The sequence below is a fragment of the Chionomys nivalis genome, chromosome 12 (assembly GCF_950005125.1).
Source record: "Chionomys nivalis chromosome 12, mChiNiv1.1, whole genome shotgun sequence".
Lineage (NCBI taxonomy): Eukaryota > Metazoa > Chordata > Mammalia > Rodentia > Cricetidae > Chionomys > Chionomys nivalis.
Genome location: NC_080097.1, coordinates 50,173,819 through 50,193,094, shown reverse-complemented (window position 1 = coordinate 50,193,094; position 19,276 = coordinate 50,173,819). Strand labels below are relative to the sequence as shown.

The following is a 19,276-nucleotide window of genomic DNA, read 5'->3' as shown; positions in this document are numbered from 1 at the left end:
AGTCTTGGGATCTATTTTATTCCCAAGATTTTAGTGATTTGAGTCTCCTCTTTATTTGTTGTTGTTTTTGTTTGTTGTCAGTGTGTTTAGTTTTACCCATTGTTTGGACTTTTAAAAGAATTAGCTTTTGGCTTCACTGTTTTTCCACTTCATAGCCCATGGACTCTCACTCTTTCCTTTATTGTTTCTGTTGGGTCCATGAGGGTCACACAAAGATTGGGGACCAACCACCAAAGTTTATTACACCTGAAGCAAACTTTATTTCAGGAAAAAAATAAAAAATTAAAGAGATAAATCTCCATGGTGCACACAAAGCTTATCAGCTAGCTGAGCCCACAGCCGGAGATGGACTTCTAAGGCTGTGGCAATGGGCTGTTTCCGAACTCCCCTTTTTATAGCAAGAAGCAAGCATTAGGTGTGAACAAAAAAATTTTTACAATCTCGAGGTAAAACTCAGATAAAAATTGCCTTTTTTTTTTTTTACAATTTCCATTAATAAGTTTTTTTTTTGTTTGTTTGTTTTTTGTTAAACTAGTTTAGCAGGGAAGGGTATGGGAAAATGCACAACCAAAAAGTCAGGTATATCCTATCATTTAAAAGTTAACTCAGCTCAGAGCAATTTCTGGTCATGAGTGGTCAGTGGGGGTTATCTAAAAGCTGACCCGGAGTTTGCAGAGGCTGCTTCAGCCTTGCAGACAGAGCTATGGGTTGTAAAGCAGAGTAACCCACTGTTAATAGTTAATCTTTAAGCTGCTGACAATCTACTCTCGTTCTCCTAGGCTCACAACTTTGTATTTCTTTATTTCTACATTTTTATTTCTGGAATCTACATTTCTATATTCTTATTCTTGAACTCTTCCGTTTCCTTCTCTTTTTTTTCCCCTGCTCTGAACATGTTTTTCTGTTTTCCTCTGAACTCTTGAGGACAGTTTAGATTAGCCGCCTGTGCTTTCTTGTCCTCTAACACAGGTATTTGAAACTATACACACCCCTCTTCACACTGACTCAATAGGCACCTGGGGTTATACACACCCCTCTTCATACTGACTCAATAGGAATCTGGGGCTATACACACCCCCCTTCACACTGACTCAATAGAAATCTGGGGCTATACACACCCCTCTTCACACTGATTCAAATATGTTCTGCAAGGTTGTATGCTTTGGTTTCATTCATAATACTGATTCCCGATATGAATTTCTTCTTTATTTCATCCACATATTATTTAGCAATGTGCTGTTTGGTTTTCAAATGTTTGCTACAACTCCTTCATATCCTCCCCACCGAGTTCTTTCCCGTTTAATTCCATTCGGACTGGAGAACATCCTGCTGGTAAAGGCAGTCCCATGGATTTTTTTTTCACCCTCTGCTTGACCACATAATAATGGGTCAGGACACTTCATCACTGAGCTATAAACACCCCACACATCCTGTTCTGGGATTATGACGCTGTGTGGGGGTAGCTTTCCGGGCCTCAGAGTCAACGTGTACTTTTTTCTGCTTAAGCAGATTTTTACAGGTTACAAATTGCTAAGGACGGAAAATAACCAAGTGTCTTCATACACAGCCCTACACCCCTCCGCAGAACAGAGGGCTCCTTCTGCTTGTCTGTACTGAGCCATCTCAATGGCCTCTGGAATTCCTGCTCAGTTTTAGAAATGATAAAACCTCTTGGAATGGGGCTAAGTGTCTCTACAGCAACCCTCTTGATCAGCATTGTAAACAGCTGTGACTGGGAATCAGCTGATGCAGAATCAAGCGCTCAGGAGCTAGGAAGGGTTGTTAGTGTTTAAAGAAGGCATTTTTCCTGCCTAGGCCCACATCTCAAGACACTAGCTGGTCTAGAGACTTCGAACTCAAACCCAGGTCCCCTGCTCCCCCTCCCCCACAGTAGCATTTACCACCCCGTGTCGTTACATTGATGACAAAAGTCTACAGTAAATGACCATGTCATTCAATGCCTTCATTCAGTGCCTCCCTCAAAGCAAACCATTCTCAGCACTGGGTTGGAAGCCAATCTCCATGCAATAGGGTAAGCTGTCCAGGACGAGCAAAGCACTGGGGAAGCTCAAACCAAGAATTCGGTGGGTGATTAATTATTAGCAAGTCTAATAATTCTGGGAAATAGTCATCGCTGGTCAAATATCTAGTCCCTCAATAAGCCAGCAGGCACCTAGCAGAGCCTAACTTGCTGTAACTTAACAGAGATGGCTGCGTGATCACACACTTTCATCTGTAGCCAAACTGTTTGGAGACCATGTTCCTATTTAGCAAGGTTTTCTGATCAAAACCGGGAACACAACCACATCCTTGATGTGTCCAGTGACCAACAAAACAAGGACTCTTCAGTCTTCCCATGGAGAGCTCTCGACAGAACTCTGCCATCCATGAACATCCCTAATGAGGACAGAGGGACACTCTTTGTCCAGACAAAGACATCCCACCCATGCCATCAAGCCACAGGTAGAAGTCTTCACTGATTCCCGGAAGCAAGGCCAGGCTTTCGTCCTCCACCATGAAGATCGCTGTCCTCTGCTTTACCACTGTCTTCCTCATGACTCAGGTTCTACCAGGTAACGAAATAAACTCAGCAGGGGCTCGGGTAAGAGGAGGTTATGGGAAAACAGTGCTCCAAGGCTAGTCACTGTCACCTGAGGCCCAAAGGGCATTCTCACAAGAGATCCAGAAGACCCGCTGGTGGCAAGACCTGTAGTCAGCGGACTCTTCCATTTTCCTCTGCAACTGTGGTTAGAGAAAATGAAGCCGAGGGGGTTCCAAGTCCTTGTAACTCCTTTACTCCGTTGTGAGTTTAACCGGACAAAGTTACCAGCAGTTTCTAGATTCGGGTAACTAAAACACTGGAACAATTCTAGTAAACCTTTATCTTCAGATCTCTGTTGACTTCAGAAAAGTTACTGATCTGAGCCACAGACCTAAGAGCACTGTAGGCCCAGGTAGGTGGATGGGTGGGAGTCGCGACCTAGTGAGGATTGCTGCAGGCTACAAAAATCCCTATTCCAGGCTACAAAATCCCTACTCCAAGCCGGGCGGTGGTGGCGCACGCCTTTAATCCCAGCACTTGGGAGGCAGAGACAGGCGGATCTCTGTGAGTTCGAGACCAGCCTGGTCTACAAGAGCTAGTTCCAGGACAGGCTCCAAAACCACAGAGAAACCCTGTCTCAAAAAACCAAAAAAAAAAAAAAAAAATCCCTACTCCAGTGCCCAGTGTGTGTCTGGCCTTTAGCATGAACTGTAAGAAGCGGCATTTTGCATTTTGTATAGGCTCTTGACTCTAGCCTGGCAATGTAAACAAATCAAGAAATCTCCCAGAATTCCTAAAAATGAAGAGCCAAGAGACGATAAGTGACACATTTCTCTTCATCTCTAGCGCCTGTTGGACCTCCAGGGATGGGTGGGGTAGAGGCAGAAAGTGGTCTTTCCTCTCACTTTGGCTGTGTGCATTGTATGGGCAAAGAGACACTGCTGAAGATGTTCAGCAGAAAATGTCATGGGAGGTATGATTATCTTGATAAATCACATTTCTTCTCTAAATACGTGCACTTAAATACTGCTGATTGCTAGCTAGTTCACAGTGCTTCATGCTGGGGGAGTGAGGGATGGCTTACAACGCAATTCCGACTCTGATTCAGGAAATACAAAATGGAAAAGGGAAAGACGGACGTGGGAAGAAAATGGAGATCAAGAAGCAGTTTAGCACTGTAGATATTTACCGGGAGCAGACTCCCTGCTGGACAGCAAGTCCACAGAGATCAAAGTCACATGACGACCTTTGGTTCACAGAGAGCCACACACTCACTACTCAACTCTGATTGCTACAAGAGACTCTATCTCAAAAATTTTGATTAAAAAAAAAAAACACCTTGAAATTTGGATTACCTGTTCTGATTTTTCTGTTTTGTTTGCGGGTTTATCATTTTGGTTTGGTCTGGTTTGCTTTTAAGAATGTGGCAGGGTTTCTCGTAGCCCTTGAACGGGCTGGCTACGCAATCGGGGATGACCTCGAGTTTCTGACCCTCCTGCAGCCACCTCCCACGTGCTGGAATTCCAGGCGTGCACTACCACGCACCAGTGGCGCTGGGGATCAAACCCTCACACGGGCTAGGCAAGTACTCTAGTAGCTGAGTTATGTCCCCACTCCCCCCTTATTCATTTCTCATTGCCATTCAAACAAAACAGAGGACATGTGATGTCATAAAATGAACAAAAGGAAGGCCATTTCTTGTCACCAAAACAGAATTAGGGACAATGTTAAAGAAGCCGTAGGAAGGTGGGTCCTCTCCACAGTCCTCAGGCAGACGTGTACAGTCCAGGTGAGCTTTGGGAGGTAAGATTAGGAGAGAGAAAGAGAGAGAAAGCAGATAGAGAGAGGTTGGGGGCGTAAGTTGCAAGTCTGTCCTTAACACCTCCAATACTAGGTCACTAGATGATCTACTCCTTTCCCTCAGTCCTGTCTCCTCCTCGACCAGTGCTTTGGCAGGACAATCGGTGGATTTGCTCTGAGTCTAGATTCTGTTTGCATTCCGAGTACGTAGAAATGACAGGAGTCCGCGCTATGAAATGGACAAGGTTTATCAGCAAAGAAGTCATTTTACGAAAGTAAAACCCAATTTTCCTTCAATGCTTATGAGTCCGCATGACATGTCGCGTATGAAATTTTGTAATTTCTCAGTTGCACAACTACGCGGCACGAAGTATGAGAACTGAGGGTGACAGCAAATTTCCTCACCTGTTTGCCCCAGAATGGAAGCAACTGCAGCTCAAGCCTTTGGTCCACGGCCATTTCCTGAGTTCCCGCTGTAAGCCAAGACTTGAGCCTGGCTCTAGGGTGCTCTGAGATTCCAGCAACTCATTACCACACAGTGAGGTCAGCTGAGGACACAGCCATGGTAAGAAGCAAGAGCTACTGAGGTGGAGAGACACTCGGTGATTCAGCACGGTGATCATCCTCCCCGGGCTTCTAAGCTAACGTGAATCTTCTTGCTACCATGGGACAGCCTAATAGAAAGGGAACCTGTATGTACAGCAATTGGCTAATGAAGAGATGCAAAAACCCAGGAATCGATCAGTTCAGATTTCAATTGGCTTCTGCCTCGCACTCAATACTTAAAAGGATCATTGGCTTAAAATCAAACCAAACCAAACTATACTCTTATAATTCTTTCCCAATTTGCATTCTAAATAAAAATGGGTTATTGCCTGCATGCTTGATCTTCACATTCATTAAGTAACTTTCTCTATAAGCCACAGAGTTAAATGAACTTAAGGCATTTGAATGTAGCCCATACTGATTAGAAAGGATTCAAGAATTGGTGTTGGTCAAATGAAGGGAGGAGCTAGGAGTGTGCTTGATGAAAACACATTGTATGTATGTACAAAATTCTCAAGGAATAAAAAAATAAATAAAATGTTTGCTGGTATAGAATGAAGAAAAATAAAGCATTGGCCTTTAAGGGAAAAAAATGCTTTGGTGCTTCTTTAGCTCAATGAAAAGCTTAGGAATTTGTCAAAGAAAACATGGGTTTTGTTGCTCAGAATAAAACCACTTCTGACAGCATATGCATACATGTGACCAACCTCTGTGGCAGTCCGATCACAGGCCACAAAGCAAATACCAGTCAGTGTTTCAACAAGTAAATCTGTCTACCTCTTAAGAACCCAAATGGTTTGCTCTCAATGCAATGGTTTCTAAAGTAGGGCTGTAGCCACAACCAGCGTCAGAGAGGAAGGAATGAATGATACAGCGCCAAGGTGCCACAGATAACAGTGAGGGCGTATCCGTCCGTGAGAGGCAGACATACGGCCCCTTCCCCAGAAGAATAGCATCTCTCTAGCAATCTCCTTGAGGTATATTTTCTTTTAGGTCAATATTTTAGTTCTAATTCTGAAAGACAAATATGTAAATATGGGAGATAGATAGATAGATAGATAGATAGATAGATAGATAGATACATACATACATACATACATACATACGTAGATTCATTGATACATGGATGCATAGGTAGATACATACATATATATATATATATAAAGGTAGATACATAAATACATTGATACATAGTTAGATACATAGGTAGATAAATAATAGACAGCATATAATGTCTAGCACGTTATCCAACAACCTAGAAGAATAAGCAGTGAAGAAATGGTATTAAAAGCTTCTCTTTCTTGCCGTTGTTGTTAGAAGATGGGGAAGAGAAAGAATAAAGAGCTGTGTGCATGCCTAGAACTCTTGAAGCAGAGAGCACTACTCAGTCTCAGCCTTTTGTTACTTAGATATACCCAATGTTGCCAGATTTCTCAGGGAGAAATTCCCAAATGTTTTGTGACATCGGGTTTTTAAGTGTTGGTGTAAGAAATCAAATAGCAATGAACGTACGTACAAAGTCATTTCCAGATGTGACCCCCACCCAGTCTGTAGACTAAGTAAACATTCATCAAGTCGAATAAACAGTTACAATAACCCTCTTCTGTATGCAGTCAGGGGCAAGTTCAAAGAAATCTGTGAACGCCCAAATGGTGTTTGCCAATTGTATTGCCTTGAAACGGAAGTCTACGTTGGGAGGTGTTTAAACAGACGACCGTGCTGCCTGCCCATGGGGAATCAACCCAGAGTTGAAGACGTCACACCCAAGAGCTGAAGCCTTTCGCTTGGATCCCTCACAGCGTGTTTTATCCTCGCTTCTCTCTCTCTCCTGTCCTCTCTCTCTTCTGTGTTTTTGAATAGGTTCTTGTCCATTCCTCAATAAGTGATAAAGAAAATTAGCAGAGAGAAGGCTGTGTTTTTAAGTTATTATTTTGTGTGTGAGTGTTTGGGTTGTATGTCTGTCTGGGCACTACGTGTGTGCCTGGTGCAGGTGTGGGCCAAAGACAGTGTTGAATTCCCTGGAACTGGAGTTACAGACAGTCATGAACTGTCATATGGGTGCTGGGAGTCAAACCTTGGTCCTCTGAAAGAGCAGCCTGTGCTCTTAACTGTTAAGCCATCTCTTCCTGAGAAGGCTGCTTTTTAAAGTGTGTGTTCTGGGACTGGAGAAATGACTCAGTGGTTCAGAGCACTGGCTGCTCTTCTAGAAGACCTGGGTTCAGTTCCCAGCACTCATGTGGCATTTACAACTACCTGTTAGTCCAGATGCCGAGGATCTGATGCGCTCCTCTAGTTTGTGTGGGCACTGCATGGATGTGCATGGATGTGCATGGATGTGGTGCACAGACGTCCATGCAAGCAAAACACCCATACAAATAAAGAGAAATAAAGTATTGGAAGTTTGTGTTCTTCATGTTTGACTGTGGTTCTCAGTATGTCACATCCTGGCCTAGGTGAACTCCTAGTTCCCAAAATCCCTGCGGAGTATGGAAACCAGGCTCACATCCACTGCCTTTGTTCAGTGTCTCAACCAATCTTTCTTCACCCTTTATCTGAGTCCACTCCCTTCTCCCTTAGGAAAAATGTCCTCCCTCTCATGGGAATTAAACACATTTGCTTCAGCACCTCTTTCAAATGCCATGTCCTGGGCCTGTTCTATCCTGAGATCCATGGGCTTCCCCAGGTCACTGCTTTCTCCACCTTAGAAATCACTCATTGGTGTGCTGCACACTGGGGAACACAGATCTCTTACCTGTCAATTCTGTGGGCGGGATGCTTAGTGTGGCCTACAATGGGCCAGAACCATGGTCTGGGTGCTTTCTGGGAGCTTCACTTGTCCTTCCTCCATTTTTACCTCAGCAATGGTGGCGTACCAGTCATGGCTCCTTCTTTTTGTCTCTAAACCCAACAATCACAAGTTGAGCTCGGCTCACACCCAACACTCCATTCATCCTTGACCCCCACCCATCTCACGTGTCCCAGGATGCTTGTGACTGCATCTGCTCCAGCTGCATAAGCCAAGACCATCTCCCCGAATTAAGGTTAAATGGGTAGTCACTTTGATTCTTACCGCAGTTTCTCCTTGTCAGACTAGATGGCGTGTTCATGCAGTACACTGAGTGGCTTCCATACGTCTCCCTATTGTGTGACCCAGGCACAGCTGTAGAACTAAGATCTCATTGATAGGGTTTTCTTTGGGACATGAAGCTGTCAACTCTGCTTGTTGAGTGAGTGTAGATTCAAGATAGTTAAAGGTTGATTCCCAATTTTCCGAGAAACCGCCGTACAGATTTCCAAAGTGGTTGCACAAGTTTGCATTCCCACCAGCAATGTATGAGTGTTCCCCTTACTCCACATCCTCTCCAGCATAAGCTATCATTGGTGTTTTTGATCTTAGCCATTCTGACAGGCATAAGATGGCATCTTAGAGTTGTTTTGATTTGCATTTTCCCGATAGCTAAGAAAGTGAACATGTCTTTAAGTTTCTTTTGGCCATTTGAAATTCTTCTGTTGAGAATTCTCTGTTTAGTTTAGTACAGCATTTTTAATTGGGTTATTTAGAATTTTAATGCCTAATTTCTTGAGTTCTTTAGGTTTCTCAGAAAATTGGGAATCAACCTACCTCAGGATCCAGCAATACCACTCATGAGAATATACCCAAAAGCATACTACAAAAGCATTTGTTCAACTATGTTCATAGCAGCATTATTTGTAATAGTCAGAACCTGGAAACAACCTATATGCCCCTCAACTGAGGAATGGATAAAGAAAGTGTGGCACATTTACAAATTAGAGTACTACTCAGCGGTAAAAACAAAAAACAAAACAAAACAAAACAAAACCAATGACATCTTGAATTTTGCATGCAAATAGATGGAATTAGAAAACACTATCCTGACTGAAGTAACCCAGACCCAAAAAAATGAATATGGTATGTATTCACTCATAAGTAGATACTAGCCATAAACAAAGGATATTGAGCCTACAGTTCATGATCCTAAAGAAGCTAAGTAATAAGGCAAACCCAAAGAAAAACATATATAGACCCATCTGGGAACTAGAAACAGATAAGATTGCCTGACAAAATTCAGAGCATGGGGGCGGGAGTGGGGTAGAAGGAAAGGGAGAAGGGGAGGGTTGAGAAGAACTTGAGGGAATGGGATAGTCGAGATGGAGGAAGGACAGAGATGAGAGCAAGGAAAGAGATATTTTGATTGAGGGAGCCATTATGGGGTTAGCAAGAAACCTGACTCTAGAAAAGTTCCCAGGAATCCACAAGGATGACCCCAGCTAAGCCCCTAAGCAATAGAGGAGAGGGTACCCGCACTGGCCTTGCCCTGTAGTAGACTGATGATTATCTTAAATATCACCATAGAACCTTCGTCGAACAACAGATGGAAACAGAGGCAGAGAACCACATCGGAGCACTGGACTGATCTCCTAAGGTCCAGTTGAAGAGTGGAAGGAGTGAGAATATGAGCAAGGGATCATGAAGGGTTCACCCACTGGGACAGTGTGCCTGAGCTAATGGGAGCTCATCAACTCCAACTGGACTGGGAGTAAATGGACATGAGATCAAGCTAGTTCCTCTGAATGTGGTTGACAGTTGGGGCAGTCTGAGGGGCCACTGACAGTGGCACTGGGATTTGTCTCTACTGTGCATGTACTGGCTTTTTGGGATCTTATTCTCTTTGGATGTATCAAACTAGAAGTAGTAGGGAGGGCCTTGGACTTGCCACAGGGCAGTGTGCCTTGTCCTCTCTTAGGATTGGAGTGGGGAGGGAAGGGAGGGTGTGTGGAGGGAGTGGGAGGAGGGGAAGGAGTGGGAATTTGGATTGGTATTTTTTTAAATAATAAAATAATTAAGAAAAGGAAAAAAAGATAGTTAAAGGACACGATTAACAGGTTGTATGTGTTTGAAAATGTCTTAATTTGTATAATTACTATATGTAAATATAAAGTAATTAAGTAAGCAGATAGCATTTAAAGAATTTTAGCTGGATTTTATTCTCCTAGGTCTGAACTGGCCAAAAGGACATTTTAAGTCTGCCATAGGGGCAACTTGAAACCTTAAAAAGTTTAAAACTTTTGAACTCTTAAAAGATCAAAGTTTTCTGTTCTGTTTTTGTTTTTTGTTTTTTTTTTAATTTCTTGAGGGGAGTCTTTTTGTGTGCTTTGTTGTAAAGTTATCTCAATAAAGTAGCTCATTATCTTTAACTCTAGTCCCAGGAGATTTCCCACAAGTTCTGGAGCCTTCTGACCTCCACAGGCACCAGGCACAAATGTGGTGTGCAGACATAGAGGCAAAACAACCTTTGCTATATGACAAAAATAAATAAGTCTTTTTAAAAAGAATGAATGAATGAATGAACGTGAACGAACAAATTGATGAGATGTCCCAAATCTGGGGAAAGATAGGAGCAACTAGGTACAGCTAATCTAAGTCTCCAAACATGATGAACCCCAAGAGCCAGGACATGTTATCACCGAAGGGTAAGTAAGCATCATGGTATCTCCAAAGAAACAGATATGCTGGCAATAGCATGCAGTATTCGGGAACATCTCACAGATATGCAGGCAATATCATACAATGTTCGGGAACAATCTTAAGCATCTGCAGCCAATTGATTCTCAAGAATGTAGACAAAAACATGTGGTAGAACCAAGAAAACCATTGGCAGAGTGGTCCAGGGAGCCATGACACACAAGGACGGAAGTGACCTCCATCCCTTACTGAAAATGGACCAACAACCTAAATGTTAGCTCAGACACAATAAGCCACTAGCAGAGAATGGTGGAGAATTTAACAAGTTGAGTAGACAGCAGGGTTTTGTTGTTGTTGTGTTTGTTTCTGTTGTTGGATCACACCCCAAAAGCAAAGGCAACAAAGTGAATCTATACAAACAAAATAGTATCAAACTAAAAAGCATCTTTGGCTCAAAGGAAATGATCATCAGACTCAAGGGACAAACTGCTGGATGGGAAAAATGTTTACACACCATTAATCTGATGAGGAAGTAATATTCAGAATCTATCAGGAACTCAATATACAGCAAGAAAATCTGATATTTTTTTAAAGAGGAAAAGTTATCTGAATAGCCCTTTCTCAAAAGAGAGCACACAAATAGTCAAGAAGTATATGGAAAAAAATGTAAGTGCCCAGAAAATGCAAATTCTGTTCATAATAAGGTGTCCTCTCAGCCCAGTTGGGATGGCTATTATCAAAAAGAAAAAGCTCACAAAAGCCAAGCAGATTGTGATGGGAAATGTCTCACATAATGCCAATGTGGATAGAAATCAGTACAGTCAAGAAACAGAGCTGAGTGGAGGCTTCTTGGAGTTCCAAACAGTACCATGGGGCCCAGCAGTGGCACAACTAGACAGAAATGCAACTGTATTTCCAAGAACCAACTATCTGCACTCAGATGTTCACTGCGACACGATCCATGTTAGCAGAGAAACAGAACACACCTAACTACCGTCTTTGGAGGGATGAAGAAAACGTGATATTTAGATCATGAGCACAATAAAATAGTGCCCCATCATTTAAAAGGGACAACACTCTACCATTGTCAGGAATGTGGGCAGAGCTGGAGATTAATGTCATGTTCTGTGAAACCGGCCACAGGAAGACAAACACCACGTTATTCCAATCTGCATTGTTCTCTCCGTGACGTAGACGCGACCCCAAACTGGTGACTCTCTAGTGAGCTCTTCTCTCACGAAGTTTTGGAAGGTGTCTGAACATTGTTTTCATCTGTGACAGCGTGGGTAGAATCAGGAAATGTATGAAGTGACACCAACCAGGCACAGAAATGCAAATCCAGTGAGCTCTCACTCGTTAGTGGAAGCTTACAGGAGCTGATGATATATGAAAAGAGAGTAGACAGCCATCCCTGGAGATCCGCCGGAGCGGGCAATGGGGAGGAGCGAGGAGTAGAGAATGGGGCCGAGAAAATACCAGTGTGGGGAAGAAGCTCTAATACTGTACAGTTTGCAATATTTTTAATGTATCAATTTCTGAGACTGTCATACATGTCTACGATGTATTTTAATCATATCCACCACTACTCCTCCCTCTAACTCCTCCTAGATTCACCTCTCCTCCCTATTCCTTCTTTCCCTTCTCCCTCCTCCCTCTAACTCCTCCCAGATTTACCTCTCCTCCCTGTCCCTCTTCTCCCTTCCCCCTCCTCCCTCTAACCCCTCTCAGATCCATCTCTCCTCCCTACTCTTCCTCTCCCTACCACCTCCTGATATGGGAAGTGATGTATGTTGTGAATATGTTTTATTGCCATTGGTTAATAAAGAAGCTGCTTTCAGCCAATGGCTTAACACAATAAAGAGAGAGTAGGCGGAGTCAGAGAGAAGCCATGTAGCTGCTTACAGGAGACAGACACACCAGAACCTTACTGGTAAGCCAAGCCATGTGGCAATGCACAGATTAATAGAAATGGGTTAATTTAAGGTATAAGAGTTAGCCAAAAATAAGCTTAAGCTATTGGCCAAACAGTATTGCAATTAATATGGATTTTTGTGTAATTATTTCGGGAGTCTGAGCAGCCAGGAAATGAACAAGCAGCCTCCCCCAACACCCTCCTCCCTCTAGCTCCTCTATCCCTCCTCCTTCTCTATCCCTGTCCTCCCTAGCCACTCCCAGCTTTGTATCTTCTATTTCTTTCTTTTGTGCAAGGAATACCCATAGGAACAATTGTGTCAAGAACATAGAACATGTAGTACACAGTTTAAATCTTGGCACTTGGGAGTCTGAGGAAGGTGGATCTCTGGGAGTATGAGGCCAGCCTGGTCTACAAAGAGAGTTCCAGGACAGTCAAGGCTGTCACACAAAGAAACAAAAAACAACAACAACAAAATAACATTCTATGATGTTCTTCTCAGATTTAAAGCCCCTTCCTAAAAAGGAAACACATGCCTAGTGTGTAAATCTGGCCAAGGACCAGAGTTGAGGAGCTCGTGGGCCCCAGGAGTAAACTTATGCAACTATTTGACAAAAATACCCTGGTATCATACGGTCCTCTAAATGTGTATCTTTCTACCAGTAAGCTAGAGTGTGGACCTCATTAGAGAAGATTCTTTGTGCAGTGGGTGGAGGTTAACACAGAAATTCACAAGTGGTCAGAGGGAAGAGAGTAAGTGACTCTGGAGTGCCACAGATAGGACACACCCGGACACACACACACACACATACACACAAACACACACCAAGGCTCAGGAACCATTGCAGAAGAAAGGAAGGAAAGATTCTACGAGCCAGAGGTCAGAGATGAGCGGGGCAAACTATTTCTTCTGTCCATGACAGGAACTGTCCTCATGGGCTCACAGCAGTGGTGATCTGCCCACGTAAGTCCTACACAAGATGATGCCAGTCACCATTTCAGCACAAAGTGGGAAGGGGTTCATGAGCACCCCACCCTAACTGAGGAGCTGTGGACAGCTGACGGCTTCTGGGGGCGGGACGAGTTTGTTTTCTTTAAAGTGGTGGTTCCTGGTATGTGGGCCATGCCCTAGTGGATAACCTCACACTGTAAGTATACAGGCAGCAAAAAGGGAACACGGTAGGCTATTAGAAAAGGATATGCAAAGGTTAATTAAAGAGTTCAAAACCCTGGGGGATAAGTGTTTGATCACGTTTGCGGAAAGGAAGTTGTTAACTATCCTAATTTAACCATTATATGCTGAGTACGAATAGTGAACCCAACACTGCCCTCCACAAACAGGTGCAAACATTATTTGCCATGTAAAAATTATCATCATGAGCTGTGTTTTCCAAAAAGAGAACTGGCTACAGGTGCTGACCCCTGCTGAAACCGAGAGCACAGAGCAGAAGGAAAAGGTTAACCTCTTGGTTTTCTATTCGTTAATCTGTCACCAGATTTAGAGACTCTAAGGTTTGGAACTATTCCAACAAAAGCAGGTTTTCTTCTTTGCACGTTAAGCTTCACTGAGCAGAAGGAACCTCAGTCCCCCAGAAATGAATAAAAGCCCCGAGCATCACCATCTGACTACCTTCCACACTGCTGGCCGCTTAGCCATGAGACCCCATTCCTGCCTGGCTGTCCTCGTGCTCTTTGTGATGATAATGCCAAAAGGTAAGCGGGGAAATGACGGCAGGCTTGGGGCTTCTGAGGATGTCTACTGAGGGGCTTTGTCCCCCATAACTCAGGTATCAGTGCATGGACGTGAGGATCCCAAAGTCCAACATCTTCAGAATTGATGAGGTCCAAATTCAGAAAGATGAATCCTAGCAACATAAAAAGGGGCCCAAGAACTCCACCATGGGGAGGGAAAAGCCCAAGTCGAGAAACAGAGACCAAGAAACTACTTGACATAAAACTTAAGCCGATAGACTTAAAAAAAAAAAAGCTACCATCAGCACCCCAGTCTCCAAAGGAGTGTGAAGATTAATTCATGTTGCTGAGTGGATGGAGATAAAGAGTCTATTGATGAGACGTGTGTATAAACACTAGAAGCAAATAAGACAACTTAGGAGCAGAGGAATTAGGGGAAAAGTAAAGATAATGGGAAACCTCGATTTAAAAAATGCTAACTGTAAGGTTATAGGAAGCATGTAAGAGTCTGGTTGCAACCTCAAAACCCATCATTCACATGCTTGAATGCTAGAATACAGAATCAAAATTAAAGTCACTCCAGTCTCTTCTGGCTGTTTCATGCAGATCCTGGTGAGAACTTAGAAAATTCATTCCCTGCTACTCTTTGGAAGGAAGGGGGCTTGCTGAATATACCTGAGGGAGCAGTGGGCTGCGCAGCAGGATGCCCTCATTTCTCTGTTCTCACTGAGGGAGAGAGCCCTTCTTGGCTCAGCTCTGAGATCCCTTTAGAGCACAGCTAAAGCCTCTCCTTTGTGGGTTTGGACCTAATTTAGGAACATCTTCACATCTACCTGGCACATAGCTGCACTCCCAGAGAGGAGTTAATACAATTCCCGGCTCATTTCTTAGCCCTCGTCAGAAAGTTTGACTGAGGTGGACAGACTCACGGGCACGTTTGATGTAAAATATGACGGTAATTATTTGAATGCAGATAGCACTTTAGTGGTCCTGTCTGTCACTTTAGATAACAGAAGCCATGCTCACTTGAAGAACATGCTTCCACTAAGATCCCACGTGTGGCCACAACCCTGAACCAACTTCCCCTTCCTCTGAGTCGCTGTTCTTTCCACCAATCCACATGGACGTAAAAATGGCAGCTGATTTCTGCCAGACATTAGCCTCGAGGTCTCGTAACTGAGTAGTGAGGATACTGGGGAGATTCTTTGCCATGTGTGACAGCATTAAAGAACCCAGAGGGCACTCAGCTATGTGGAGGAAACCAGAGGTGTTTCAGTATTACGAGGACCTAAAATAATCGAACTCGGAACACACACTACAATGGTGGTTATCAAAGCCGGATGCGAGGGGAAGCAGACTGGGGAGTTATCAAAACCTCAGTTGGACAATTTGATGAGTAAATTTTATAGATGAATTCTAAAACTTCCAGGCCATAACTCTTAAAGATGTGAGGATGTTGGGCCTTGTGTTAAGTATTCTTATCATAATAAAATAAAGGGAAGAGTGGAAGTCTGTTTAGGAGGACGGGAGAGGGAGCCTGCTGCAGAGCCGACAGGGAACCCGAAGGCCTGCATTGCAAGTGAGGGTCCCTGGCCCCTCAAGATCAGCTTTCCCTCGCTCTTCCCACATGGGCTGTCCCGTGAGGACAGAATAAACCGGTGTCACGCAGTTCTTCAGTGCAAGCAAGCACTTCACACGACCAGGTCTCTTGTGAACCCATGATGTCAGAGACCCAGGAAAAGATCAAAGCATCTAACTTCCAGTATGATCTCTTCTTCTTCTTATTGTTTGAGAGCTATATGCACACCCACAATGTGTTTTGATCAAGCCCACTCCAACCCCTCCCCTCCAGTTCTTCCTCTACTCCCCACTACTTTTCTCTCAAAGCGTCATGAGATTTGCTTGTATTTTTATTGTTTATTTATTTTTGCTTCAGCAGCTGTTAATTGACATCAGATGGGCACTTTGTCGCAGGCCTGGAGACGCTGTGGCAGCAGAGGGGAAGGTGGAGAGGGGAGTCTGTCTGTCTGCAGTGACAGCTGAGTGGGGTACACAGGAGAAGTGGGGGAGGCCAAAGCTGTTGGGGAAGCAAGTCAGGCCCAGGGTCAAAGGTTATCTACACTGCAACCTGGACCACATGCCCTAAGCCCTTGTGGGCTTTGCTTTTAAAAGCCAGCTTCTACTAAGTCACCTTCTGCTAAGGACCATAAGCAGACGCATGTCTTTTCTGTGACATCTGTTGTCATTATCAGTGGGAAGAATGACTGACCGTTCATGGTCTCTCTATGCATGTACACACAAAAAGCCACCGAGCAACTCAATAACCGTGTTCTTAGACAGTTCTGAAGGGTGAGCTGAGGTGAAGGCAGAAAGGTGGGTTGATTTTCTACAAAGCAAGTTTGAGCTAAGGACATATGCTTCTGATAAGGGTGCTGTTGAAACAACTTCTTGGTGGAGGTATTGATGCCTTCAGTTCAGGGTGATTCACTAGAGAGGAAACTGAGCAAGCCATTGCTAATCCAGTAGAATTCCAAAGACACCCTTCTCCATCATGGTTACAGCCAACACTTCCATGCACTTACAAAGTACTGCCCAGGATGAGGACCACATCTCTAAATCCCACAAGTTAGCCTGTTCACTCCAAGGTGTATCAAGGTGTATATAATTCCAAACCCCTAACCTCTTTCCAAAAAAACAAAAAGGAAAAAAAGGACACTATTTCTGTAGAAGCATATGATCTTTCTGTGTAGACAATATTGTGTCTCCCATTCCAAAACCACCTTCTGGGGTTGTGGCTTCCTGCACACTTTAAGCACTTTGAACATGAATTCATGGTGTTATCCAATTCCTTTCTGTGCAGGGAAAGCTGGCGTTATCCCTGGGGAAAAGCAATGCATTTTGTTGAAAGGGATATGCAAAGACATAGCATGCACGTCCACGGATGATACCATTGGCGAATGCAATGATGAGAAAAAATGCTGTCGGAAATGGTGGGTGTTCGAACCCTACCCAACACCCATTCCTAGAGGAAAATCTCCTTAGAGGGGAGAAAACTGCAAGCTGTCAAGTTTCGGAAAGCATGGACAAGCTGTGTAGATTTCGACTTAAGCACACTCACCTTCTCCCTTGCCTGGAAATAAATGTCCTGAGTACGTTCTTTCTGCTCTCTCGAAGTCTCTTAAAAATCTCCTAGAAGTCAGTAAAAGGGGCTGAGATGGGAAATGCCCTCCCTTCCTCAAGATGTATTGGAACATCTCTGCTTAGTGTCCAACTTCAATAATTTTAAAACATGGCTTGAGAAATTATTTGGGATTTATCATAGCAATATTCTCCTTTCTAAATAATAATAACAAGCTAGAAGAAAATGTATGAGAACTTCATACCTTGAGAATATCTGAGCAAAATGAGCACCCAATAAAAAAAGATTAAGATAAAACCCCGCAGTGGTGGCGCACGCCTTTAATCCCAGCACTCGGAAGGCAGAGGCAGGCGGATCTCTGTGAGTACAAGGCTAGCCTGGTCTACTAGAGCTAGTTCCAGGACAGGCTCCAAAGCAACAGAGAAACCCTGTCTCAAAAAAAAAAATCAAGATAAAACTTGAAACATGTAAAACGATGAAAATGAAGGACGCAATGTTTGATTGTCTTCACGGGAAAATAAACACTTTCTCTCATTTGCCCCTGAAAGGACAGCATTTTTCTGGACTGAGAATGTAGCTCAGAAACAGAGCATTTGACTGACCCTGGCTCGAGCTACTAAATATAAATATGAATTTCACTACTGATGAGATCTACTTGGGGCCTATGGGTAAAAAGGCTGTCAGTCATGTGATCTTGCTGACACTGCACTGAGGTTAGGCTGTAATCCCTGCTGCCTCCCCCAAAATACAACCTCAAGTGACAGAATCCAAATCCATAAAATCCCCAAAGATTGTATTTCTCTGTGTCTATCTCAAAAGGTTAAGAAACTCCTAAAACATACACGATTCTGTGAGAAAATGACTTTCGAATTTCCTTATAATACAGCTATTAACATATAGGGTAATTTATCTGTGAAACTTTAAAACATGACAGACCATCTTACAGGCTATTATATACAATAAAGTACTTAAGATAAACACACATGGTTTTGCATAATAACAATGGTTGCACAGGTAAAAAAACAATTAAGAACAAATCAGATACATCATAAATAGTCAAAGTGAAATATATAAATGCATACCACTGTTATCAGTGATTGTGTGCTCCTCCTTTTATAACTATGGTGGTTTAAAAAAAATCATGACAGACCCATGAAGTCTATTAACAAAACCATTAAGAAGACACCATGAATTCCCACTACAATGGCCACCGGAAGAGCCTAAGCCTTCTCATCTTCCGCAAGTGAAGATATACCAAAAAAAATGTCTTTATTCATTGACAAAATCTCAACGTTCCTATGGATATGCACAATATTGAAACAGAAAGATCTCCTGTTACACTCTATGCGCTGATTTCGGAGCATGAAAACCTGTTCTGCTTGGTTTTGATCCACTTAACACAAACATAGACATTAATTGAGAAAATATCTAAGATTGGCCTGTAGGCAAGTCTGTGGGGACATTTTCTTGATTGATGATTGATGCGGGAGGGTCCAGCCCATTGTGAGTGGGCAGGTGGTCCCGGGTTCTCCAAGAAAGCAAGCTGAGCAAGCCATGAGGAACAAGCCAGTAAGCAGCACCCCTCCATTGATTCTGCTCCAGTTCCTGCACGAGTTTCCACCCTGAATTCCCTCTGTAATAAACTACAAGCTGTAAGCTGAAATAAATCCTTTTCTCCCCCAGGTTGCTTTTGGACATAGTGTTTTAGAAATCCTAACTAAAGCAAAATCCATTCCTCTTGCTCCTGCATACAGACCCAAGTTGACAGAAATAATCTTATTGACCCAATAGCATCTTCAAAAGTGTCTTCTCACCTTATAGGTCATGTGATTAGTTGACAGCAGACAGCAACTTTCAGACTCCTTCAGGCAAAGCTCTTGCAATCTCATCAGCTGGAGGGATGCCAATGCAGGCCAAGGTGAGGGTGTGTGTGTGTGTGTAAGTGTGTACAGGTACCTGCAGAGGCCAAAAGAGGGCATCAAGAGTCCCTGAAGCTGGAGTTACAAGCAGTTGTGAGCTGCCTGACATGGGTGCTGGGAACCAAACTTGGCGTCTTGATGAAGAGCAGCAAGTCCTCTGAACCACTGAGCCACCCTCCAGCTCCTCCCACTAAACATCTAGGGAGAAACTAAAGTCTGAAATCAAAACTCAAAGAACAAA

At 43.4% G+C, this 19,276-nt stretch overlaps 2 protein-coding genes across 2 annotated transcripts; both read left to right on the top strand.

The window, feature by feature from the left end:
- The first annotated feature begins 2,515 nt into the window (after positions 1-2,515).
- Positions 2,516-6,662, top strand: Defb108b (defensin beta 108B). The gene is made up of 2 exons (XM_057786690.1): positions 2,516-2,573; positions 6,502-6,662. The coding sequence occupies exons 1-2, from the start codon at positions 2,516-2,518 to the stop codon at positions 6,660-6,662; spliced, it is 219 nt and encodes a 72-aa protein (XP_057642673.1).
- A 7,278-nt stretch (positions 6,663-13,940) lies between these two features.
- Defb130b (defensin beta 130B) lies at positions 13,941-17,019 on the top strand. Its single transcript, XM_057785674.1, has 2 exons — positions 13,941-13,998; positions 16,838-17,019. Exons 1-2 carry the CDS (start codon positions 13,941-13,943, stop codon positions 17,017-17,019), a joined length of 240 nt encoding a protein of 79 aa, XP_057641657.1.
- Positions 17,020-19,276: the final 2,257 nt, after the last annotated feature.